This window comes from Corella eumyota, chromosome 2, assembly GCF_963082875.1.
Source record: "Corella eumyota chromosome 2, kaCorEumy4.1, whole genome shotgun sequence".
NCBI lineage: Eukaryota > Metazoa > Chordata > Ascidiacea > Phlebobranchia > Corellidae > Corella > Corella eumyota.
Genome location: NC_137491.1, coordinates 10,493,009 through 10,520,307, shown reverse-complemented (window position 1 = coordinate 10,520,307; position 27,299 = coordinate 10,493,009). Strand labels below are relative to the sequence as shown.

At 28.1% G+C, this 27,299-nt stretch overlaps 3 protein-coding genes across 3 annotated transcripts; all 3 read left to right on the top strand.

The window, feature by feature from the left end:
- Nucleotides 1-954: 954 nt before the first annotated feature.
- Nucleotides 955-10,887, top strand: LOC145743122 (sushi, von Willebrand factor type A, EGF and pentraxin domain-containing protein 1-like). Its single transcript, XM_082561020.1, has 24 exons — nucleotides 955-966; nucleotides 1,105-1,290; nucleotides 1,412-1,606; nucleotides 1,825-2,013; nucleotides 2,402-2,509; nucleotides 2,597-2,821; nucleotides 2,971-3,156; nucleotides 3,474-3,659; nucleotides 3,850-4,038; nucleotides 4,496-4,690; nucleotides 5,102-5,293; nucleotides 5,593-5,708; nucleotides 5,830-5,974; nucleotides 6,127-6,318; nucleotides 6,599-6,714; nucleotides 6,835-6,979; nucleotides 7,247-7,444; nucleotides 7,577-7,762; nucleotides 8,072-8,272; nucleotides 8,403-8,588; nucleotides 8,907-9,107; nucleotides 9,294-9,482; nucleotides 9,675-9,874; nucleotides 10,526-10,887. The coding sequence occupies exons 5-23, from the start codon at nucleotides 2,443-2,445 to the stop codon at nucleotides 9,695-9,697; spliced, it is 3,138 nt and encodes a 1,045-aa protein (XP_082417146.1). The 5' UTR covers nucleotides 955-966; nucleotides 1,105-1,290; nucleotides 1,412-1,606; nucleotides 1,825-2,013; nucleotides 2,402-2,442; the 3' UTR covers nucleotides 9,698-9,874; nucleotides 10,526-10,887.
- A 1,469-nt stretch (nucleotides 10,888-12,356) lies between these two features.
- On the top strand, nucleotides 12,357-14,099 carry LOC145742372 (ran-binding protein 9-like). The gene has a single exon (XM_082560152.1). It carries the CDS (start codon nucleotides 12,357-12,359, stop codon nucleotides 14,097-14,099), a length of 1,743 nt encoding a protein of 580 aa, XP_082416278.1.
- A 17-nt stretch (nucleotides 14,100-14,116) lies between these two features.
- On the top strand, nucleotides 14,117-25,709 carry LOC145741700 (phosphoinositide 3-kinase adapter protein 1-like). Its single transcript, XM_082559335.1, has 22 exons — nucleotides 14,117-15,127; nucleotides 15,460-15,516; nucleotides 15,879-15,978; nucleotides 16,458-16,587; nucleotides 16,931-17,045; nucleotides 17,459-17,583; nucleotides 18,453-18,606; nucleotides 18,937-19,007; nucleotides 19,237-19,382; nucleotides 20,365-20,465; nucleotides 20,660-20,856; nucleotides 21,767-21,861; nucleotides 22,078-22,244; nucleotides 22,499-22,564; nucleotides 22,700-22,858; nucleotides 23,082-23,179; nucleotides 23,415-23,544; nucleotides 23,808-23,935; nucleotides 24,004-24,064; nucleotides 24,167-24,228; nucleotides 24,425-24,543; nucleotides 24,769-25,709. Exons 2-22 carry the CDS (start codon nucleotides 15,510-15,512, stop codon nucleotides 24,818-24,820), a joined length of 2,283 nt encoding a protein of 760 aa, XP_082415461.1. The 5' UTR covers nucleotides 14,117-15,127; nucleotides 15,460-15,509; the 3' UTR covers nucleotides 24,821-25,709.
- The last annotated feature ends 1,590 nt before the right edge of the window (nucleotides 25,710-27,299 follow it).

The following is a 27,299-nucleotide window of genomic DNA, read 5'->3' as shown; positions in this document are numbered from 1 at the left end:
ACAGAAAAACGACTTTAGTTTGGTTAGCAGTTGGGTTGCCTAACAGCGTTGCAATTTTTGTTATTCAATATTTAAACGTTAAACTTGGCTGATATCATAATTTTGTTTAAAAACGTTAAACTATAATTTTAAAAACGGTATAAAAATCAGAAAGTTTTTTTTCTAAATGATCTAATGTGATCGTTTTTTTGGATTTTTGGTAACTTTTATTAATTTTTCCGGAATTTACTCGTACTTCGATTTTTAGTTATGTTGGAGTTTGTGTGTTTGTCTGTTTATAACACCTTGCCCAATTGTATGTTGTATGCAATGTGGTATTAAATAAGCACCGCGTAAAGTGAAACTAAATGTCACATTCCTTGTCACCTGTAGCCTACACACCAAAATTGTCCTGTAACCAATGCATTACATTACGAAAAGTGACTTATAAGAAATTATTAATTTATCTATAGATAAAAACTTTTTTAAGTTAATTTAAAAATAATCTACTATCAACTTGTTTGCAATAATTTTTCAAATTTGTTTTGCAGGTAATGCAACACTCGTAAGATGCCCTAACATAAATTTGATTTCTCATGGTATAGTAGACCCAACTGAATATTTATCAAAAGCATTTTACAATGGAGGAGTAATAAGTGTCAGTTGTGAACCTAACTTCATATTAATTGGAGAACCACGAATAACTTGTTTAAATACAGGAAAATGGAGTCACCAACCACCAATTTGTCAAGGTTGTAAAATTTTCTGTTACTTTAATTTATTTAAATATTTGTTTAAGTATTTAATATTTTGGCATTTTAAAATAACAATATTTTTTGTGTTTTTTTTTTAATGTAATGTATTAGTTAATTGTATATGACACTAATTACAAGTTGCAAGGCTATACATATAATAAACACAGAAAATCTGTGATATGTTAATCTGATTTTGCATGGTCCTATAATCTATCTGATATTCAGTGTAAAGGTAGGTTGTTTAAATAATTTAGATTTTTACAAGTAAAAAGTACAAACATTTTTTTGACTATTTTGAATAATAAATGTTTTTAAGTTATTATTATTGAATTTTTTTTAAATTGTATTCTCTTTAAATAATTTGGTTAAGGTATAACATGTGGTGGACTAACATCACTTCAACATGGAACAACTGACCCCGTTTTTATTGAGAAAACATTTGATGTTCATCAAGCTATTCAATTTCAATGTGATGAAAATTATAGATTAGTCGGGCATTCCATTTCAACTTGTTTAAATACTGGACATTGGAATAACAACCAACCTACATGTGAACGTAAGTTAATTTTTGCTATAAATCTTTTATGGATAGAATAGTTTGAGAACAAATGATTTAAAAACATAAGAACTATTATACCTTTTATATGGGATAGATCAAAATCATATGTTATTTTAAGGTATCACAGGTATCACATGTTCTAGACTAACACCCCCTTACCATGGACGGACTATCCCATATTATATTTTCAACCTGGTTTTTGTTGGACACTCTGTTGAATTTAGATGTAAAGAAAAATATAAATTAGTTGGGAATTCAATTTTAACTTGTTTAAATACTGGAAAATGGAATAATAACAAACCAACTTGCAGACGTAAGTTTATTCATGACATAGTATGTTATGGTTTGAATATTTGTTACTTTGATTTCATATATAAGTTATATATTATCTTACTTATTACAAGAAGTTATTTTTATTAAAAACAAAATCAAGTATATAATTAGTACAAAACTCAGTTTTTAGTATGTTATATATTTAATTTGACTCATCTAAAATGCAAATTAAAAACTATAGTTATAATTGATATTAAGGTAAAACTTGCCCAACATTAAACCACTTTTGGAATGGTATTTCAACTCCAAGATATAATTCATTAACTCAATTTAATGTTGGTCATACCATTAATTTTCAATGTCGGGATGGTTATTATTTAACTGGTCAGGCATCAATAGAGTGTTTAAATACTGAAGTGTGGAACTATAATCAACCACTGTGCAAAGGTAACTTTTAAATAAATAACATTACTAATCCAATGGCAACAAAACTTGTTTTAAATTTTTTATACAAAATTTTATCGAATATACAAAATTTTTATCCACGACCTCATGGTGGTGTAGAAAATTTGCTTCACCACTATGAGGTCATGGGTTCAATCCCCACTGCTCTCATGCTGCTTGAGTAAGGCACTATAAACAGTATAAACTCCTGCTGAGCCAGCACTTATCGGCAGCATAATCACTGAGCAATTATAATCTCTATAATATCCCAAACTGCTAAAGGCAACTCGAGACTGGGTCAAAGTAACTGATGTTACTCTATGTTAAGGTCGCGCATTCGACCTTTCCACATTAAAGATTAAGATATATAACTACAATTAATTTTTTGCAGTAAACCAATGTAATTCAAATCCGTGTTTACATGGCACTTGTATGGATCGTATCAACGGTTTTACTTGCATTTGTCCAATTGATTACATGGGAAAAACATGCAATATAGGTTTGAATTTATTTAATTATACATTTCAAGAAAAAAAAATGTTTTTTTTAAATAAGAATAAAATTAACAAAAATTGTAATTTTTTAGATTTAAAATGTTCTGCTTATCCACAATCAATCACAAATGGAATTCTTGGTAATGTTGAATATTCAAACAAATTTTACGAAATTCCATTACGTGGTACTGAGCTTGAATATATTTGTAACAATTATCACAAGTTGCAAGGATATACATATATTAAACGCAGAGAAACTGTGATGTGTCAATCTGATTCTACATGGTCCCATAATCCATCTGATATTCAATGTGAACGTAGGTTGTTTAAATAACTTGAATGACATAAACATGCTAAGTAAAAAGTACAAACAGTTTTTTAGCTATTTTGAATAATAAATGTTTTATAAGTTATTATTATTGCATTTTTTTATAAAATTGTATTCTCTTTAAATAATTTGGTTAAGGTATAACATGTGGTGGACTAAGATCACTTCAACATGGAACAACTGACCCCGTTTTTATTGAGAAAACATTTGATGTTCATCAAGCCATCCAATTTCAATGTGATGAAAATTATAGATTAGTCGGGCATTCCACTTCAACTTGTTTCAATACTGGACATTGGAATAACAACCAACCTACATGTGAACGTAAGTTAATTTTTGCTATAAATCTTTTATGGATAGAATAGTTTGTGCACAAAATATTTAAAAATATAAGAACTATTATACCTTTTAATAGCTATTTTTTTTGTACAGAAATTAATAACATAAAATATTTTCTTTAACTGCATTGTAGGCTGTAGTAAAGTAAAACTTGTGCAAACAAAAGAGTTGTTGGTATTTTTACATGAACAAAATATGACTGCAAAAAACCTTGACAAGCACATAATATTTTATTATCCAATAGTAATATCCAATTATATTTTTCTGTTGTTAAATCATTTAATTTCTAGCATTTTTTTAAGGTATCACATGTTCTAGACTAACATTCCCTTACCATGGATGGACTATCCCATATTTTATTCTCCATCCGGTTTTTGTTGGAAACTCTGTCAAATTCAGATGTAATAAAAAATATAAATTAGTTGGGAATTCAATTTTAACTTGTTTAAATACTGGAAAATGGAATAATAATCAACCAACTTGCAGACGTAAGTTTGTTTGTAATATAGGTGAATTAATATATTTTAAAATTTTATATTATCTTACTCATTCCAAATGATCATTTTTTTTAAAAACAAAATCAAGTACATAATTAGTAAGTCAGTCTTAGTCGGTCTTATGTTTAATTTGACTAAATTAAAATACAGACCTAAAATTATAATTATGATTTATATTAAGGTAAAAGTTGCCCAACATTAAATTACTTTCGATATGGTATTTCAACTCCGAGATATAATTCATTAACACAATTTAATGTTGGTGATACCATCAATTTTCAATGTTGGGATGGTTATTATTTAACTGGTCAGACATCAATAGAGTGTTTAAATACTGAAGTGTGGAATTATAATCAACCACTGTGCAAAGGTAACTTTTAAATAAATAACATTACTAATCCAATGGCAACAAAACTTGTTTTAAATTTTTTATACAAAATTTTATCAAATATACAAAATTTTTATCCACGACCTCATTGTGGTGTAGAAAATTTGCTTCACCACTATGAGGTCATGGGTTCAATCCCCACTGCTCTCATGCTGCTTGAGTAAGGCACTATAAACAGTATAAACTCCTGCTGAGCCAGCACTTATCGGCAGCATAATCACTGAGCAATTATTATCTCTATAATATCCCAAACTGCTAAATGCAACTCGAGACTGGGTCAAAGTAACTGATGTTACTCTATGTTAAGGTCGCGCATTCGACCTTTCCACATCAAAGATTAAGATATATACAAAAAAAGATGTATATTGTTAAAATTTTCAATTGTTAAAATCAATTAAATAAAAAGGTATTCTTTATAATATTGCTTTAAAATTTTTAGCAAAGTGCCCCTCATTAAGAATTATACACAATGGTGTAACATACCCAACTTATACTGCAACAACTACATTTAATATTGGAGTAATGGTTAATTTTACATGTAATGAAAGCTTTCAGTTGGGTGGAAGTAGAGCATCCTCAATAACTTGTTTAGATAATGGAAGTTGGTATCCTCAGCAGCCAACATGTGAACAGCGTAAGAATTATTTACTTTTACTGCAAGTTGACAGTACCCTAATATAAAATTTAATTAAGGGGATGCTTTTTAAATTTTATTTAAAACTGTCACAACAACGAAAAAACTTGATCAAAAAAAATTTCAAAGAAACACTTTTTAAAACAATTATATAACAAGAAATAGTGCCTATTAGTGTTTATTAAAATCCCTACAAACTGTAACACCTAATTTATATGCCAACACAAATTTAAAAGTGTATTTTTTCTTGTAGGCCGTTATATATAAATAAATTTTTTTATTTATTGAAAAAATGACTTAAAATTTGATTTTAGAATAATTTGATTTGAAATAACAATTGTGGAAAACAAATTTTTATTGTAAACTGTAGCGTAACACTGTGTTTTTGTAATAGTTTAAATTATGTTAAAGGTGTCACATGTTCCAATATTGAATCTCTTTCTCATGGTTCAATAAATCCCACTGATTTTGCCACACGATCTTTTCAAATCAACGATGTCGCCAGATTTGATTGTAAAGCTAAATATAAATTAATTGGAGAAATACAAATAACTTGTTTAAATACAGGAGAATGGAGTCAACAACCACCAACTTGTGAAAAAAGTAAAATATTTTTATTTAAATTTGTTTAAAAATGAGCTTATGTTTGTTCTATTAAAACTTGTAACCATCATAAATACCCCAATAAATTAATATTTAACGTATGTGTAATTATTAGGCCGCCAAGTAACATATGATTTTGATATAAATAAATAGTTGTAAATTTATAAATATAATCCTTTAAATATTAATCCAATAAGATAACATAGGAAGCAAATATTTATAACGATGTAACGATTTTTTTTTTATAAATTTTTTAATCACTCACAAAAATTTATATTCTATTAAAAATTTGTTTTTAGTTGTACTTTGCAAAATTTATCCACACTTGTTAAATTATGAGGTACGGGTTAAAAATAATTCATTAAAAACTTTGGAGGATGCTGATTTTTCAGTTGGACAAACTAAAGTTCTAAAAGTAGGTTATAAATTTAAAAGGGTTTTAGTTTATATTTTAAACTAATTTTTTTGTAAATTTTATAATTTTAGGTTTATCAAGTTAATAAAAACCCCCAACAGAAACTTTTAAATATTTGCAGTGCGGAAGTTTATCTTTCCAGTTATATCGAAATAATAATAAAGTTAAGTCAAATAAATTTCAAATAAGATGTTTGGAAAACGGGACATGGGATGTTGATTATGCAGAAATTTATTGTGATGAAAGGCAAACCGAAAATGAAATAGGTATCTACAATAAAAATTTAAATTTTTAAATTTACTCATTCGAGGCTTGTACTGAACTTTGTTATTTAAAAAATGTTAAATACTGTAAATGTGTTTTATTGTAAAATAGATTGTATTACCATATTTTTGTCATAGTTTAAATTATATTAAAGGTGTCACGTGTTCCAATATTGAACCTCTTTCTCATGGTTCAATAAATCCTACTAATTTTGCCACACGAGCTTTTCAAACCAATGATGTTGTCAGATTTGACTGTGAAGCGAAATATAAATTAACCGGAAAACCACAAATAACTTGTTTGAATACAGGAGAATGGAGTCAACAGCCACCAATATGTGAAAAAAGTAAAATATATTGTAAAATTATTTAAATCACCCTTATTAATGTTTTTTAACTATCACTTGTCAATATCATTAAATTAATTAGAAATGCAAGTAAATTTCTTAGGATGCCAAACAACATACAATTTTGATAAAAATAATAGACTTTAATTTTATAAATATATTGTTAATGCTAATTAATAAATAAGTATCTATAAGTATCAACAATTTAATATAGTGTTACAGTTTCTTTTATTTTGTAATAACCTACTACTAACTTTATTTTATGAAAATTTGTTTTTAGTTGTATTTTGCAAAATTTATCCACACTACTTGAACTATGAGGTACATGTAAAAAACAACTTATTAGAAACTTTGGAGGATGCTGATTTTACAGTTGGACAAACTAAAGTTTTAAAAGTAGGTTATAAATTTAAAAAAAGGGTTTTGTTTATAGTTTAAACTAATTTTTTGTAAATTTTATACTTTTAAGTTTATCAAGTTAATAAAAGTTTAACACAAACTTTTGAATATTTGCAGTGCGGAAATTCATCTTTACAATTGTATCGAAATAAAAATAAAGTTAATTTAAATATATTTAAAATAAGATGTTTGGAAAACGGGACATGGGATGTTGATTATGAAGAAATTTATTGTGAAGAAAGGCAAACTAAAAATGAACAAGGTACCATTTATATAAATTTGAACTTTTAATTTACCCATTCTAGGCTTGTACTTTTTAATTTACCCATTCTAGGCTTGTACTCTGAAATAATATTATTATCACTTATTATGAGTAACAATAATTTAAAAGGCTTTATTTATTGTAAAAACAAGTTTTACCAAACAAATATTAATATTTAAAGAAACTTTATTTTCAGTTGAAAAAATCATAAATAAAAATATTGATTATACAAAAAAAATATTTATGTGATATTTTTTACAAATCTAGAAACAAAAACATGTACCTCGTTAAGTATTCCATTAAATGGTGTAACAAACCCAACTTATACCTCAACAACTACATTTAACATTGGAGAAAGTGTTAATTTTACATGCAACAGAAACTATAAACTGGGTGGAAGTGGAGCATCCTTAATAACTTGTTTAAATGATGGAACTTGGGATCTTGAACAACCAACATGTGAAAGTAAGTTTTTTGTTGAGTTAATGCAGCATTGGTTTTTCAAAATAAAGTACTTTTATTTATTTAAACTTTTAATTTCTCATAGTACAAAATGCAGAAATAATGCATTTTATTTATTTAATTTTTATGTGTTAGTGATCACATGTCCACCTCTAAAGGATATTTCAAATGGAGGAGCAGACAAGTCATATCTATCAGATAGAACATTTTATGTCAATGATAAAGTTAGTTTTCATTGCAATAAAAAGTACAAACTGTCTGGAGATTTTTCGATTAAATGTTTAAGTTCTGAAAATTGGAATTCCCAACAACCAGAGTGTAGTAAGTGTTTTAACATATAAATAAAAAACAGGCTCAATATAAAAAAATTTTCATAATACAAAATAACTAAAGTATTTATAAAAAATTAATAAAGTAACTTACTTTGAATTAGATTGAATTTCAATTAAAGAATAAAATAAAAAATTAAATTAGAACTGATATGGTAAATCTGCATCTAATAAAGATTATGCTGTCCTTTACTTATTAAATTTATCAAATTGCATTAATAACAATTGAAAGTGCTGATAAATGCTTGTTTTGATGAAATATTGTTTATTTTGCAACCATTTAATGATAAAACTGTTTTAGTAAAGCAAAAAACATGTCCAACATTAAGCAATCTTATACATGGTACAACATCTCCAACTTATAATAACGAAACCTTTTTTGATATTGGAGAAAGGGTTAATTTTACATGCAATAGAAACTATAAACTGGGTGGAAGTGGAGCATCCTTAATAATTTGTCTAAATGATGGAACTTGGGATCTTGAACAACCAACATGTGAAAGTAAATTTTGTTGAGTTAATGCAGGATTGATTTTTTTAAATAAATTACTTTTATTTATTTAAACTTTTAATTTTTCATAGTACAAAATGCAGAATTAATGCATTTTATTTATTTAATTTTTATGTGTTAGTTATCACATGTCCACCTCTAAATGATATTTCAAATGGAGAAGCAGACATGTCATATCTATCAACTAGAACATTTTATGTCAATGATAAAGTTAGTTTTCATTGCAATAAAAAGTACAAACTGTCTGGAAATTTTTCGATTAAATGTTTAAATTCTGGAAATTGGAGTTCTCAACAACCAGAGTGTAGTAAGTGTTTAACATATAAATAAAAAAAAAAGGCTTAATATAAAAGTTTTTTTTTGTAATATTATACAAAATAATTAAAGTATTTATAAAAAATTAATAAAGTAACTTACCTTGAATTAGATTACATTTAAATTAAAAAATTAAATCAAAAATTAAATAAGAACTGATATGGTAAATCTGAGTCTAATAAAGATTATGCTTTATTTAACTTATTAAATTTATCAAATTGCATTAATAATAAATTGTAAGTGCTGAGAAATGCTTGTTTTGATAAAATCTTGTTAATTTTGCAACCTTTTAATGATAAAATTGATTTAGTAATGCGAAAAACATGTCCAACATTAAGCAATCTTATACATGGTACAACATCTCCAACTTATAATAACGAAACCTTTTTTGATATTGGAGAAAGGGTTAATTTTACATGCAATAGAAACTATAAACTGGGTGGAAGTAGAGCATCCTCAATAATTTGTTTAAACAATGAAACTTGGGATCTTGAACAGCCAACTTGTGAACGTAATTTTTTCTTAACCATATTCTTTAGCATTTGTTTATGTGAGGCCCATTTTTGATTTTTATGTTTTAATGATTTATATGAGATCTTTTTTTATTGATTGGTCAATTAGTAATTTATTTATCATAATTATGTTATTTTAGTTTTTAAAATAGTTAATTTATGTAAAAGAGTTGTTTTATTCACAGTTGTAACATGTCCACGATTGGCTATATTCCCTAATGGAACAACATATCCTATTTTAATATTAGGAAAAAAATATGTAGTTGGTAACCGTTTTAATTTTACTTGCAACCCTGAATTTACATTAATTGGAGATCCCTTAATAGAATGTTTAACTTCTGGAATATGGAGTTCTCAACAACCAAAATGTCGTCGTAAGACTTTTGCATTTTGTTTTTTTATTTATCAAGAACATTATTACATAAACATTTTATTATGATTTATGACAAAAAAAATATAAATGTTATATAGGCCACTATAAATTGATTTTTAAATTTAGACCCTATACCTAAACCAGTTTATTTTATATTTATTTTTTTAGAAAAAACATTTTTTGTTTTTTTTAGAAAATTTAACATGTCCCCTTTAAGAATTTATTACAATGCTGTAAGAAGCCAAATTTATTCTGCAACAACTACATTTACCATTGGAGAAGTGGTTAGTTTTCAATGTAAGAAGAAGTTTGTGTTGAGTGGAAGTAGAGCTTCCTCAATAACTTGTTTAGATGATGGAACTTGGGACCCTGAACAACCAACATGTGAACAGCGTAAGAATTATTTTTATTAAAACATTAAAAGAAATGTAGTTTATATTAAATATATTATTGAAAGTAAAGCATACTTGACAAATTTAAGTTTAAAAAAAGTATTCAACAAAACACTTTTCTAAACGAATAACTTAACAAAAAACTTTGCCCAATAATGCTTGCTAAGATTATGTTTTAAATATCTAAGAAATAAACCTGATAAAATTAGAATGGGGGTCAGAGTTCGTTGATTTCTGTCTAATAAAGCTTAATATTTTTTATTTACATTATTTTGGTATTTAAGTTGCAAAATTTATGTTTGCTAGTACAGAATATTGGCTGGGGAAATGATTTTAAAATTAAAAAAATATTTATTGTTTAAAATAATATTCTTGTTTAAAATTTGGTTTTGTTTAATTTTTTTCGTAAACAATGTTCAATATACCGTCAATAAAATTATTAATGTTGGTTTTCCTTAGGTTTGTCTTTTTTGTTTGTTTTACGGTTAAAGACGCCTTTTTTAACTTGTTAACTTGTTATCTTTTGGTATATGAAAATTCCAAGTTTCCTAACACCCTTTTTTTAATTTAACATTAAACTTTAAGATTTACTAATTGAACATTAACATGTTTTATTTACAAGCACTAGAAATATACAAAGTTTAATGTTTAGGATTTTGCGGCAAACCTGTTCCAGATGATTCAACGATTTATTCTCCGGAAAGGGATATTTATAAAGTGGGAGATGGTGTAATTTTTGATTGTCGGTATAAGAACAATTACGGTCGTTTTGTTTATAAGCGTATGACGTGCCAACATAATTTCAAATGGACTACCAGATGGCACGTATGCAGAAGATAATTTTTTTTCCAAGTGCTTCTGTAATTTCATTTTTGTAAATAAATTTGTAAAATAAAAATGCTTACTAATGTATAGCATATAAAAGTTAACTGCTTAACGAGACAATAAAAATCAATTTTACTAAACATTATAAATCATTTTTTATTTTTTAACGATTTTTGTTGTCATTGTAATAAATAAAACATTTCATACAATATTGTGTGTTGAACTTTCACTTTTTCTACAAAAGCTTTTTGTTTGTTTTAAATTGTGTTGTTTGGTAGATTTAAACTTAACGTTAAACTTTTTAAGAATTTAACTCGATGTGTGCAGTAAATTGTTAAAGATAATATTATTTTATTAATTTTTACATGTGAATATCTGGAGACACTATTATGACGCGTTACTAAATTTAAAGTAGCCCTATAATTGTAACTAGAAAAGGTGAGAATACGGTACGATTCGTGGTTTTTAAACATAGAAATAAAAAGAAAAGATAGAGTAAAAAATGTTTTGTACAAAAATTAGTTTACAATGATTATTAACGATTATATTTCTTTAATGTAAGCAAATAGAAGACGTCTAGCTACCAAATGAAAACAGTAAGAATCGAATTAATAGTTGTGTTTATTATATATTATTAAAGGGCCTGCGACATGCAAAATTAACACTTTTAGATCAAAATATATTACTCAAACTAAAAACACAAAAAACATGTCGCAGGCCCTTTAAGTAAATCATTCTAAAAACTAAAGTTTGCTAAAAAATTTTGCAGCAGTTTGTGGTAGTTAAACCCTTTGTTTATATTTCTGTTTTTGTTCTTAAAAAGTTCGAGGATTTTATTGATATTACGGTTAGTGTGATTGGGCTTTGTATTTTTTAAGCAATTATATTTTGAATTCATAAACTAATAAAGGATTTATTTTAAGTACAGTGTGTCAATAATGATTGATAAAATAAGGCATATCTGTCAGTCTGTATCTTTAAATGTATATAGCCTTCTTGTCTATTATCAGATGGTTTCAGGTCATATAACAGTATATACTGATATAGAATGCATATTAAAAACATATCTAATATTTGCACTTCACTTGCCAGATTGTTTCAACTTTTTGTATGTAAGAATCTTTAGTGAAAACATGCTGCAATAAAATGCAGAGCTTACCAGCTTAAAGAGGTCATTTTTATTGGTTAAATTTCTTTACCTGTCTGCTTGGATTTTTTTTATATATATCTTTATCCTCGATGTGGGAAAGTCGAATGCGCGACTTAAACATAGAGTAACATCAGTTACTTTGACCCAGTCTCGAGTTGCCTGTGGCAGTTTGGGATATTATAGACTATAATTGCCCAGTAATTATGCTGCTAATTAAGCGCTGGCTCAGCAGGAGTTCGATCGTTTATAGCGCCTTACTCAAGGGCGCTACAGCATGAGATCACTGGGGATTGAACCCACGACCTCATGTGTATTGTAGCAAGTGTTCTTACCACTACACCATTGCAGTGTTACAGTTAATAAGATGTAAAGTCCAAAAAGGGTAATTTTTTTATTTAACAAAGTGTTTAATTTTATTAAGTTTTAATTTATTTAATCAAATTTCGCTTTCCAAAAGTTAGGGTTTTTAAAAAAAGTAATAAAAAGTAATAGCCTAGGTAGTTTTAGTATGTCACTCCCTGCTTATGACGAATCTGAATTTAACAAACGACTCAAGAAATTTTATCCAGCAGTAAATGAAGAAGAGACTCCATTACCACGAAAATGGAGCCCAAGAGATAAATACACACATATTAAACTTTCTCAAGACAATTTAAATGTTCAGTATGGAGGTCAGGGTAAAACACATCGTGACGCTGCATCGGTCCGAGCAACCGACCCTATTCCTACAGCATGCGGAATATATTACTTTGAAGTTACCATAGTAAGCAAAGGAAGAGATGGTTACATGGGAATTGGTCTTTCCACACAAGTCGTTAATTTAAACAGACTGCCTGGTTGGGATAAGCAATCCTATGGTTACCATGGTGATGATGGTCATTCCTTTTGTTCTACTGGTACTGGGGAACCATATGGCCCCACTTTTACAACTGGTGATGTAATTGGTTGCTGCCTTAACCTTATTGATGGTTCGAGTTTTTACACTAAAAATGGAGTTCATATTGGAATCGCATTCCGAGATTTGCATCACTTATCTCTGTATCCAACAGTTGGACTTCAAACACCAAATGAAGAACTTTTAGCAAATTTCGGCCAGTTTCCTTTTGTGTTTGACTTTGAGGACTACCTCGATGAGTGGAAAAGATCAACAAAACATAATATAGTGACCCATCTAGTTAAAGACGATGTCGGCCAGTTTCAAAATACTTTGCATACTCTTGTTTCTGGGTATTTAATTCATCATGGATATGTTGCTACAACTGAAGCTTTTAATAAGAACATACACCAGGGCTCTTGTCACTATGAAGACATTGCATCAATTAAAAACCGTCAGCGTATTCAGAAGCTAGTTTTAGCTGGAAGAATGGGAGAGGCCATTGAAACAACTTCACAATTGTTTCCCAACTTGCTGGCTGGTAAACCTAACTTGTTGTTTCTTCTAAAGGTTCGACAGTTTATTGAAATGGTTAACGGTACTGATAGTGAAGTTAAGAATCTGGAACGAAATCCTAGTTTGTCATCTGGGTATAGTAACAGCCCGGTAATGAGTCCAAGGCATCTAGGATGGTGTCAGAGTGCATCAAATAGCCCTGTTTCAAGTCACAATGGGTTTTCACCTACTCAACACAATCAAAGGCAATCAGATCACAGAGCAAAGCATTCATTATCTAATCTTACATCTGGGGGTGGAGGGGATCATGAAAACTCCAAAAAGTCATTCTCAGGAAGTAGTTCGGAAAGCAACAGTGATATGGAAACTGATTCTGACGATGCTAGGAATGAAAAGGGTGAACTTGCAAATGGGGTTGTTTCTAACGGCGTGGCAGAAGTATTTAGCAATGGAGCAACTGCAAATGAACCCATGGAACTAACAACAAATGGGCGCAGACAATTATGTGGGGGTAATCCAATTGCTATTGAGCGAATGATGTTATTTGGTCAACAGTTATTAAAATTAGTCAAAGAGCTTAAAGACGATTGTAATGGAAAGAGTAAAAAGATGCTTAAAGAAGCTTATAGTTTATTGGCCTACACTGATCCATGGAATTCACCTGTTGGTTATCAACTTGATCCAGTACAACGTGAACCAGTATGTACCTCGTTAAATAGTGCTATTCTACAATCTCAAAATTTACCTAAAAGACCACCTTTGTTAACCGCTATAGGCCAAACGCGGCAGTGTGTCAGAAAAATGTTGTCGAACAAAATCGCCTCTGCGGCGTTTGTATCTGTTTCAGATTATTTGCGATAATACAAGCTTATGCAAACACTCTTAGTGAATTATAATTTTTTATGCTGTGATCTTAACAAACATTTATGAACTGCTGTGCGCTTGTGCGTTACTTGGAAATATATTTTACATTATATTGTTTTGGACCAGACCTGGAAAAAAGTGAAATTTTAATTGTAAAAATTTGAGATTTTTATGAAAAACTTGCTTTGATATCACAATTAAGTGAATTTGTGATACTAAATCTGGATATCTATTTTAAATGATTCTTGATTTATTCAAGCCTCACTAATGAAGTATTGGGTTTAAAGCTTAATAATCAATATTTAAAAATGCTTCGTTGAATATTTTATTTGTAATAAAAGAAATATCTATTGGTTTTCTATCAAGATATGTTTTTTCTAGTTAACACAATTAAATTGAAAAATGTGGGTATGTGTTGTTGAAATAAACCTAATTTACAACTAAAAAATGATTAATTTACTTGTAACCTACTACTGTGTATGTTGTTTTTAAATTTACATCCTGCTTGGAGTACCAGAGTAAACAGTTATCCGAATGTTTAATTAAAGATATATATTTGAAATCTGTGGGATTTAAATTTCGTGGTAAAAGTATATTTAATAGGCAATTTGAATTTTTTTTAAGTTTAAAACAGCGTTGTTATGTTTTTAAATGGTTACATGATTAAACAATTATAGTTTGGTGTTAAAATTGCTTAATTTTTAAATGGCCTTTTATTTTAAAATATCTTTAACATAAACACATTAATATTAAACTGCTTTTTTTCTTAACTATATACTTTAATGCTTAGTGATTAATTTTACTTGGTTATTTTTACCTAAATTTTAGTTTTAAATGAACTGTTCATAATTAGGTTTTAAATAAAAATGACCTGCTGTTAAATCTTTAAAACAACAAATAACATAACTTTTTTTCTTTTTTCATGTACATCTCAATGTTATAATGTATTATTAATATTATTATTTAATGTGTCTTGCTGTTATTTTTGATGAATCGAAGACAATGAATTAAAAATGGAATTAAAGGTTAGCATATTTTACCTATTTATCTGGTTACCTGTTTCGAAGTATAATTACATAGTTGTTAAATAGTAGTTTTTATTTATTCTTTATTTATTATAACATGGTTGTTAAAAATGGTGGTTTTATTGCTTTTAAAGGCCCCTAAATTGGACTTACATATGTCTGTATTACATGTTAACTATTTATTTTTTGTAAATAGATGGTTTTTAAAAGGTTTAAAGTAACAATTACGAATTACATGGTGATAATATTGAAATAGCTATATACACTTGCAAGATTAATTGATTTGACGTGGGTAAATTTTGTGATTAATCAACCATTTTTGTTTGTTTTAGGTACCGAAATATTTACATGCAAATTAAATAGTGATTCACAAGTTAAAAAAATGCCAGGTAAATTAATAATTTTTTTTTTAAAACGATAGGTCATCTTTAGTTATTATTTCTTAGTACTGTATACTTTATAATGTTATTACTTTTGTTTTTACAAATTTACAAAATAAATGACAACAATTTTTTTAAGGAATTAAATTGATAATTTTCCATCTAAACAATTTGTCTGTAAAAGAAAAATAGAAAACATTTGTTAAATGATTAAAACCCTACATATGACCATACTTAGTAGTACAGCAATGAATGTTATTCTTAGGACATTCTAAAATGCCACAGTTACAAAATGACATAAATTTTAATTTGGTTCAATAAGCACAAAAATGAAAAAAAAATTATAATAATTTTGTCCTTTTTTATTAAAGAAATAAAAGTGTTCATTCTCCATGAAGAGGGTGAAATCGATGAGCCTTGGAGTAACTTTATGGAGGATATGTTTACCACTGATCTTCCTGATGGATGCAGGTGAGTTTTAAGTGTTCAATAAAACAGTGCTAAAAAAAACAAAACATTTTTCTAACTCATAAAAATACCATAGACTATATTAAAAATTAATATTGTTATTTGACCCCTTTTTAAATAATTAATTAATGTTTTTCATTGGTTAAATAAAATTTTTTTTAATAAAACTATTATGTTAAAAAAATAACTCTCAAATTTTTGTTACAATTCTTATGCTATCTTATAATATGGTTTTGTGTACTTTTTGGTTCTACAAAACATATTTCTTATTTGTATCTAATTTACGGTTCTAGCATTAGAGTTTACCCATAAAAGTAATGAGAAATTTGGATAAAACTGTAAATTTAACGACTAAGTTTAAGAACCATAATGTACCTACCTATGATTCCTTAGTTTTAATTAAGATTTACTACTTAGTACGATTTTACCCAAAAACTTGCCATTTCTTTTTAAAAGTGTTTTAAATTTTTTTTTTATTTTAGGGATTTAGGGTTAGAAGTAACAAGATTATGGGTTAAAAACCTGATCGGTTTTAAAACAAAAGATCTTCAAAATGCTTGGAGACTTTTTATTTTTTCTGAAACCATGCTAAAAACTTTTAAAAATAGAAAGGTGGGTAAAAATTGTTTGCAGCCCAATTTTATTAATTAAAAAAAACAAAATTTTGAGCATTAATTCTTTAACATACCCAGTAACATTTGTTGTTCTGACCTAGTGTCAAGTTAACTCCAGCAGTTTAGATTATTATTGAGCATATTGGCCGATTATTAATTTGATAGGTTTTAGGCTTGGCAGGAGTTTCCATAGTTTATTGCACATGACTTAAAAAGCACCATAACATGGAAGCAGTGGGAATCGAGCCTAGGATCTTGTGTACTTTTTATATTAAAGTGTCACTTTGCTAAAGCATTATTTAAAAATCATATTTTTTTTTATTTTTTTTTTCTTCTTTTAGTCTCCATTGCATGAAAGCAACATCCTAAAAGAAAGCTCAGATCGAAATATCTTTTTAATTCTTGGAAGTGAGGAAGACACAGAATTTATTTCTGAAGTTAGACAAACTTTATGCAGTAAGATCTTTTTTCAACTTTTCAACTACAAATTTTGGCTTTAAACTGAAATCTTTTTGTGTTTTTTTTTTAAATTTAAAAATCTAGAGCCTTTATGTTGCTCTAGATTTTTGAATAAGTTTATGTTCCTTTGGCATAAATTAATTATTTTTATTTATGCCAATTTAAAAATAGTTATAGCTCTACTTTTTTGCAATATAAAAGCCTAAAAATGTTATTTTAAATAAAATAATAACAAAATTGGAAAATGTGCAGTTCAAAGTTAAACTCAAATTTAGGTGGTGGCGTTAGAGAGCTGTTATATGTGCTAAAAAATATATTGTCAGTAATTCATATTATTAAGTCCAACTAAATTTATATTGTTTTATAATTAAAAAAACATTGTCAGAAGTATCAAAATATTATTTTGCTAGTTTTACTTGGGTTTGCAAAACACCATGAAGTTCAAACAACCGAATCTGAGAAAATTTTCAATGAAATAATGGACCTTATTTCACCTATGAGTCTTGTGCTGCACCCTAACATCATGAGCTGTGAAGTAAGTTATGCTAAATACGTTGCAATTGGATATTTTTTAATAATTAACACACGTTGATTTTTTAGTCAAAAAGTTTTAAAATTAATAAGCGTTTTTTACCAGAAATTTTACTTTTGAGAAAAATTTTGTTCTTTAATTGTTTTTTGCTCGTTTGTTATAAGTATAGTGTACATTATATGCACTAATTAAGTAATTGGATTTCAACAAAGTTAACTCTAGAATAGGCATTTTGACTACTCGTTATAGCCTAACGAACCCGGAAGAGTTTTAAAATAGAAGTTAATCGCTTCTCGGTTAACCCATTGTTTTTATAAGTTTAGTGGAAGCCAATCTTTGTGTGCGCATTATCATAATATTTGTTTATCAATCTTATAGGTAGGCGAGCCTCAATCTATTTTAGTGGCTTAAAATAACTTATAATTCATGCGCCTGTGTGGTAGTCGGCCGAATCAGGCCCTATCTGCATTAGGTTAACAATACCTCATTAGGGAAATACGGGGTAAGGTATTTCCTATGCTTTAAACTGATACCTTATTTTCCTTAGAACTGTAGGAGCGCATTATATTTTGAGCAACTATCTTTTTCTAGTGCAAATATACACGTTCGTTTTCGGTTTGCTGTTTACATTTAAAATTTGATGTCAATTTATTTATCAACAGTCTAATTTTATGTAATGACTCGTACTAAAATACATTTGACTTATGACTAACAAAAACAATATATAATACATTTTTATTTATATATTATATACAAAACTATTTAAATTGGAACTAATACTGGAACTACACAATATTATGTTAAGAAAAATACGTATTTCTGTAATACTAAGTAGTTTTCCTAACGTTTTTATTCTATTTTTTTTTATTAAGGATAAGAATCAGCATTTAACATTGGTTGGAAATAAACCATACCCAACTTTAAAAGAAGGTCAACATTTCCAGGTCGAGTTTGTTGACGACGAGTCGACTTTGGAGGTCGAGGCAAACTTGTTTAACCCATACACTCTCTTGTTTCAAAATCCAGGTATGTTATAGAACGACTCCATTTAAAAAATGTGTTTAAAAGTATATTTGCAAAAAATATTTTCTATTTAAAAGTTCCTTATAGTGTTTTTTTCGCTTTTTTGCGGATGTACTCTTTAGTATGAATATACTTTAGTAGTTTAGTAGGGTGGTATCCTGGGGTTAGTTAACAAACCAAAAAATTCCTGGTTTGAGTCGCACCAACAGCACACTATTTGCCTTTAGGTTCGTTTACGGATAGCAGCAAATCTTTACTTAATATAAATATTTAAAAAAAAATTATTGGAAAAAGGCAGCTTTTATTTTATGATTTTAAATAATTTCTGTTTAGGTCATGCTCCGGGTATTATAAACGCAAACGTGTTTGTAAGCGAAAAGGAAAACCCAGCTGAACGTATACAGGTACATTTTTAATAATGTTATTTTTTATGGATGACTCTTGTATTAATTTTAACCTTGCGGTAATCATTTATCACTAAAATTTAAACGATTAAAATGTTGTATATTCTGCTTCAATGGCACAAACAAAAAAGAAATAATTTTTTCTCATTTAATTGTTAGTTATTCAATCTATACTCTTCTAATGTTGTTTTTTTGTAATTGAACCCACAATTAAATTTAATTTTTTTAGCTCGGAGATTCGATAAAGGTTTGGTTTCAATCCGACCTTGATAAAGTGAACGGGATTTTGGAGAAAAATGTCCGACCTTTTGAATTTCTCGCCCAGTCTCTTAATTTAAACTCCAACGATGAACATCTCAACGAGAAAATTGATCAGTAAGAAAAAATCAATTATTATTATTTTTTTAATTTTGAAAATTTTTATTGTTTGATTATCTTTAAAATGTTTTATTAGTAATACGATTTATACATTGTAGAGTCATCTAAAAATTTAAATATCGAAATGCCTTTCAATACACTACCCATTGTATTAATTTGTATGGTGAAGGCGTTTTACTTACTTCCTTGTACGTAGACAAACTTTAAGTAATATGCAAATGGTTTTCTGCCGGCTAATATACAAAAAATTTACTATTCGTGTTATTAGAATAAGAAACGCCAAACGCTATTTGGTTTATTTTAACCAAAAAATTTGGATAAAAAATAAATTAGTTTATATTAATTATATGTTATTTTAGGTATATCACGAATATTTTGCGTTAATTCATTTTCAGATATAAATCATCTTTAAAGCATCGACTCTAAACGAAATTTAAAAAAATAAAATTTTTAAAATTTACGTAAAAAAAATAGATTTACCATTATAGTTTGGTGCGTTAAAATAATATCGCACAAGGAAACGTGTGACTAAGGCCCGAGCCAAATGCGTGGTTTCCATGCAGATTAAAAACAATAAGTTGCGGAAGCATGGCAGAGGGAAGCACCGTTATCAGACACTTTTAGCGCATTGTATTTCTGCCTATAAAACCGCTTGCAAGTTTTAATATCTCATTGTTTGCCGGGTTATAAAAATAAGGATGACGGATTGAGTTAAATTGTAGCCTATATGCACGCCTTTGTACACCTATTTCATCAGTAGAGTTTAAGTTAAAATGTAGGTGGTACTGAATATTAACAGGCAGAGAAGAATTTGGCGTATAGGATAAAATGGTAATATCATAGATAAAGCATTTTGTACCACGTAATTTTTCTAATTGTAAAAGTTCGATTTTTATTGTGACAATAATATATTTAGATAAAATAAAAATTTTGATTAAGGTTTTTAAAAAATATTTTTAAAGTTTTATTTTTATTTTAGAGTGTTAACCGAGTCGTTCCGGAAGCAGGTACCGGAGAGTAAACTGACAGTAGTGTTCGGGTCCGACCAGGGAACCGGGAACAACAATGAAGAAGATAACAGTAAGTTCGACATAAACTTAACCCAGTGTAATTTTTGGTTTATAAGAAAAAGCAGTTTTACACCAACAGTAGAAAAAAATCTGTTTTTTTATTTAACTTTGATTTGTTTTGCTTTTTCGTCTAACTTTTTACAAAAATTACATAGTTTCCTTTTATTTTACAAATTTTTGCAATTTTTTTTTTGTTTTCCGCAGAAAGGCGCCGCGAATTCTCTCCCACTCTTCTCCACTTCGCCGCGATGCATGGTCTCAACAACTTGACCGCTTTACTGCTTCGTTGCCCGGGCGCTATAAGAGCTTACGGGACCGCCAACTGCGACGGGGATTTCCCGACGAACTTGGCGGAGAAGTACGGGCACTGGGACTTGCGTGATTACATGCAGGACTACATGGTAAATATTGTTAAGAACATAACTCTACAGTATTTTAAAAATTAAATATTTTTTAAAGCTGGTAAATTACAACATAAAAAAAATTAAATTCTTTGTAAAAAAAATAATATTTTTATGCTAAATGCAAAATTTTCAAATACATTACAAGTTCCCTTTATTTGTTTTGTATTTTTCTACCACACAGTTTGTTTCTTTATAATTCGTTATAACAAAATCTACAGCATAGTGTTAGTACTATTACACTCCGTGGTACCATTACAGTACCGCAGGGGTAATGGTGCGTTCACACTGTACTTGTATTAACAACTATTTAAACTCAGTGCAAACTAACCTCAAACAAAAGCTCAAAGAAATTGTAATTTATATATAAGTTACTTTAGCTTGTAATATGCATGTTTAAAATTAGTTAGGGCAGTTTTATTTACTGGGAAACTTATTTTTCCAACAACATTTTTTTGGAATTAAAAATTTTAATTTTTAAAATATTAGCAAAATCGCCTCATTGGTTGAGTACCATCACGCGCCATGCCCCTAACGTTAAAACAGGCATCGCACATGGTGGTACGATACCCAGTGCAGGTAATTTCAACATAATTCAAATCGAAGGTCTAAATATACGATGCCCGCTTACAAAGGTTGTTAACGGCCAATTAAAACCAAAGATTACGTCACCATTCAGATTTAAAAGTTTTAGCAGCTAAAGCAAAGTTTATGCATTTTTTTATTCATTATTATACTTTGCATTGCGTGTATCCTATAAAAGGTATTAGTTTTTTTTAATAGTGTACCCTTATTACTTAATATTAAATGCAATAAAGGTTATTTGTTTTTGTTAATATCGAACGCAATTAATTTCTAACTGTATTAATTTTATCGAGCGAAACCAATTGAATTGATTTTTAATTTCCAGGAAGTGTCGGCCATGGTCGACCACGAAATGGAAGGTGAAGTGATGACGTCACGAGTCATGTCGGAGATGGTAACCGGTCTCTATGACGTAGAAAGGTAAAAATTATAAGATGCGGCCTGTCGGCAACCTCAATTAGCAAAATTTATGTTATATTAAATTTTGATTTTATATTTAAAAAATTTACATAAACACAAACTTTTTTTAAATTAAAAGTTGATTTTGTCTTTGCAACGCATTGCGTTTCAGCTATAATATTTTTTGCTTTTAATATAATTGGAAAAAAATGGTTAAGACAAACTTGATTTTTCTAGTTTGTATGAAGCGAGAACAAGTCCTTCAAATTCATCACCAGGTTATTTAGCAATGAGGGCGCTACCTTCAAACGAGATTTACGACTCGCCTTTTATACATCCAATAATGCTGGCGGAGGAAGAGGATAAGCATGATGATTTGCTTAAAAAAGTTCTAGAGGGAACTGGTAAGTTAATTTTAATGTAGATTTATTAATTAATTTAATTTTTAAACCGTTTTGCGGAATCGTTAGATTGCAATTTTACTTTTTTAAATGCTTCAATAATTTTTTTATTTTACTTCCATTTTTTTTTAGTAGTGTTTCAATTTTTTTGAGAAAATTTTTATTAAGGAATAAATTAAATTTTTTTTAAAAATTTCAAAATTCGCTATTTTAAAAATAAATTTGTTTATTTTTTACAATTTTTTTTTAATTTTCAGAAGAAAATATTTACATTTCGTTGAACGCTGATCAGTATCAACAGGGATCTGAAGTAACATATATGTGTATGTATTTTATTAAATTAGAAAAAATGAAATTAGGACTATTTATGACCTCGCTTGTTTATTATCAAATTAAAATTTTTATTAAAAAGTTTATTTTCTTAAAAATACAAAATTAATTCTAATTTTTTTTGGCAGCCCTAAACGACATTCCGCCCGTTCCTCCACGCGATCAGGAATCTTCCCACGCTTCTCGACTTCCGGACCTCCCCCCTCTTCCTCCTTCCCACCCTCCTCCTAGTCAAGCAGTAGAAAAGGAAAAACTGAGTGGGGCAGACAGGAAATCTTATGATTCTAGTTTGTTGTTTTTTCAAATATTTTTATTGTTTAAATAAATTAAAATATTTTTATTAATATTGGGTTTTAATTGTTTTAAAATCACAAAATAAGTATTTGTTATATAATTACAAAATGACGAAAATTTCAGATATGTTTTTTCGATAGATATTTTTAATTTTATTTTCTATATATTCATTTTATTTCTTATATATTCATTTTTTTATTCCTTTTTCCTTTTTAGTTAAAATTCCAAAGATGATAAATCACGTGACCACGGCCCAACACGAGCTCATATTTCTTCAACAAAAAGTTAAAAGTGGGGAACTTACAACCAACCAGGTAGCAACTAAAATTGTGTTACTATTCTTAAAAATATTTACAGGCAGAAATGAAAATAATTTTCTATACATAGTCTTAAAGTTAAAAAGCAAATTAAATTTGAAAAAAAAATTACTACTAAACCCTAAACTATCTATGTTTTTTAAAAAGGCTAATTTATATCTTAGTTGTGCAACAGTTAATTTTGTTTTTTATCTGAACAAATCTTAAAAAATCACTTTTTTTAAATTTGTAGGCTCTTCTACGGTTTAAAGAGTGGGAGAGAAAACATAAGGAACAACCAGCTTCCTTTCAATATCAACAGGAAAGTTTACAGAGGATAAGAGATAGCTTGAATAAACGAAGGGAGCAAAAACGACTGAAAGGTAAATGTTAAAATACCTAAGGCCGCCAAATGTGTTAAAACTAAACATATTTTATTTTTTGCCATTATATTTATTTTTTATATACGCTGTTTGGTCAACTGAACCCAAAGACAATGTAACCAAGTAACATTGTAATCGTTAGAGGTTTATTTTGTTAAAGTTAACAAACAAGAAAAGTGTATTATTAGCTCAGTTTGTTCAAGGCCTACTTGTCATTAAGTTGAGTTTTCTTATGTTGTAATTTTTAATTTTAATTTTTTTAGGCGAATCGTATCAGATTGAAATCACTGCTCCGATCGTGGCAGGATCGTCAACTTACGAGAAAGTTCTGCGGAAAACAAATGGCCCGAATGCCGTGAACGTTGAAGAGGCTTGCTACGGGGTTACCAAAGTAAATTTTTTATTATTTTAAGAAAGTTTTTTTATAAAAAAATAAATATAAAAATACTATTTTTTTAGAAGAAAAACCCCAAAAAGGAGTTGGAAAATTTACCCCCTGTTCCTTGCCCACGGCAATCTAGTAAGTTTAAAAAAAAATAACTTTATAAAAACATTAATTTTGATCATATTTATAATGACTTTTAATAACTGTGTGATAATTATACTTTTTTGTTTATTTTAGCTTCGTCATCACTTGACAGTGATCTAAGTCAAGGAAGTAGTAACGTCGTGTATACTGACAAGGTATGTGTTAAAGCACATTTATTAATTAGTAACAAGTTTTACAAATTTATCGTTTAACCTAATACATTTTAAACTTAAATTCGTAATTTAAATTCACATCAAAGAAGTATTAATATATACTCGTAACGATTTTTTTTTTGGCTTATTAAATACATTATATACACTTGATTAAATTTTTGCCTGTTTTTTTTGCCAGTATTCGACTCGTATGTTCAACGATGGGTTTTCGAAGAAGATAAATCAAAAACCTTCTCCTCGAAATGTAATGGTAGAAAACATGTATACACCACGCCTCACTACTAACCATTACATCAGGTAAATTATTTATTGATGTATATGTGTATGTGTATTAACAAAGGATAACTTTAAGGCATTGTAGTCATATTTTTTTATTATTTAAAAATTCAAAGGAAAAATGCTGGAGTATTATTGCATTATAGTTATGAAAAAATGCTGTTATATTTTAGTGCTGTTTTTTCATATTGTTTTGTGAATGAATTTTAAAAAAATTTACTAATAAATTATTAAATTATTTGTTAGGGACCCGGTTACTGGACCCCCTCCAATACCTCCTCGTGATGCGCATCGTTAATTTTACTGGGCAATTACGTCATTAATCAATAAATGAATGAAAAAATCATGTAAAATAAAAATAATAAGAATATTCTAAAAATGTTTCAGATATTTAAAATAGCTTAGCTATTGCTACCTGTAAAAATGAAATTTGCACATTTATTTGAAACTATTTATAAAATGCAATTTGTAAACTATAACGTTATCCGTAATCATTTTATAACATTATACTGGCCTGTTATACTTTTTTTTTATTCTTAAGGCTTTTTAAAAGCAATACGTTATAAACTGAATTTTACTTTTTTTTGATATTATTAGGTTGTATTTTTGTTTTACGTACTTTCGTATCATCTTAATTTCGTAATTATAGCAATATTTGGTGTAAAATTAATTTGGGGCAACACTAACTGCTGATAGGCAAAAAAAATACTGTAAAAAAATTAAATAAATTTTAAAATTTAACCCATTTCCTTATCTTTTTGAAAAAGGTTTAAATGTACTTGTTTTTCAAATCATTAATATTTTCGTTTTCCTATAGCAATTTTTTTTAATTTTTTTCTTTCTTTTGGCTTTAAGTGTTGTCCATTATCTCGTGCAATAATAATTCTAATTTTACTGTGTCGTAAGCTGTCTAGTGTTACTGTAGCTTATATATTTACTGAAGTGCCACTGTTTCTTCAATTTATATCATTTTTAAGTAATTCTGTTTACTGAAACATTAGCACTGTAGTAATTTAAAAAACTTAAAACAACGCACACGACATTTTGTAAAAAAAAAATTAAAGTTTCATTGCCAAATTATTGACTTAAACTAGGCGCCTGTAATGCACTTTAAATTTTCAATTTGTTTTTGTTTGCTGTGGTTTTCTTAAACTTTATTTACGCGGAAATAAAATAAGAATTTGAAAGCATGTTTGTTCTTTTCACTTGAATATTTTTTGATAGTTGGTCAAAAATAAAAAAAAACTAGATTTATTTGATAAATAAAATATGGTTCGAAATCATTTGATCATTTTTAAAATTAATCTCCACTAATAAATAAAATTGAGCATGAACATTACTTAAATATGAATATTTACTAAATTTATAAATCTAATGTTACGTATTTAATTATTAGACTAAAAACGAATTAAATTTTTTATACTAAATTTTAAAATCTAAAACTAAATTTTATACTAAATTTTAAAATCTTCGAACCATATTAATAAAAATACTGACAATAACAATATGGTTCGAAATCTAAGATTTCGAACTAGAATTACATATTGTAGATATGAACAAGGCTAGGTTACAGAAATTTTAAAAGTTTTGTTTGCATGACGACCAAATTATTATAATACAAATAGTTAATTAAATAAAACATTGTATAATAAATACAATAGTTAATTGAATAAAATGGCAAATTTTGAATATTTTGTTGTACTTTTGCTTCGTATTTGGACAATATAATAGTATCATCACAAGCACAACAAACACACAACAACAAAATAATACGAACAGCTAACATCAGCCCATACTAAAACAATGGACATCATGCTTTAGTTGCTAGAACATGAACAATATCGACATCTAAAATGTTGTCGAACATATTCACTTCTAACTTACAAACTATTTTTTGGTTATGTTTTTAATATTAAAGTAACAGTAAAACATCAAACTTGTAATAAATAAGAAACCCGCCAGCATCGGGTTGGGTACCGGAACCTCTCCCACTCCTTTCGGTCTCGCCTCGCCCTCAGTCCAAACACTCAAACCTGCAACTGGAAAGCTCCCGGAAAGGTTTTTTTTTCGCCACGTCATGATATCCTATGACGTCATGTGTGGTATAGTGTCGCTCTGTTCTACATGCTGTAGAACGGGTAAATCTGCGTACAAGTCAAAGTGAACCATCTTAATGCTCGAAGTAGGAGGCCCAGTGTTTATTTTCTTTTTGTACAAAAGCATTATTTATTGTTACGTAGATTGTTATCTAGGTACAAATAGCTCTTCTAAATAACTAACCACGTGTTTATACCAATCATTTAAAAAAAGCAATATTGCATTTAAATATTTAGCAACTGTAAATTATATCCACTACATTTACTAACTATAGTGCGATCAAAATATTTAGTTACAAATGTTATAACTTAATCGAAAGTAACGGAAACAAAGCCATGGTAATTACAAACGTATACATTAATTCTATTCACTCGCAGATCAATTAATAATATTCATGTGACATTAAAGCAATACTACCAGTTACCTAAACCCGGTCAATAGGGTAATAAATCTAGCTAATTGCTAATTGGAAAGCATAAAGAACAAAATGGTTAAATGATTATACGTCTTTGTTTGGTTAAAATATTTTGGCTTGGTAATTTTAATGACCTAACAACGATGGCATTTAAAAAATTGCTATTTTTAAAATGGTCACAACATACGAAATATTCCGCATCACAACTTGTGATTTTTATGTTATTTTTTATTAAACTGGTATTTTAACCAAGTTTTAATAATTA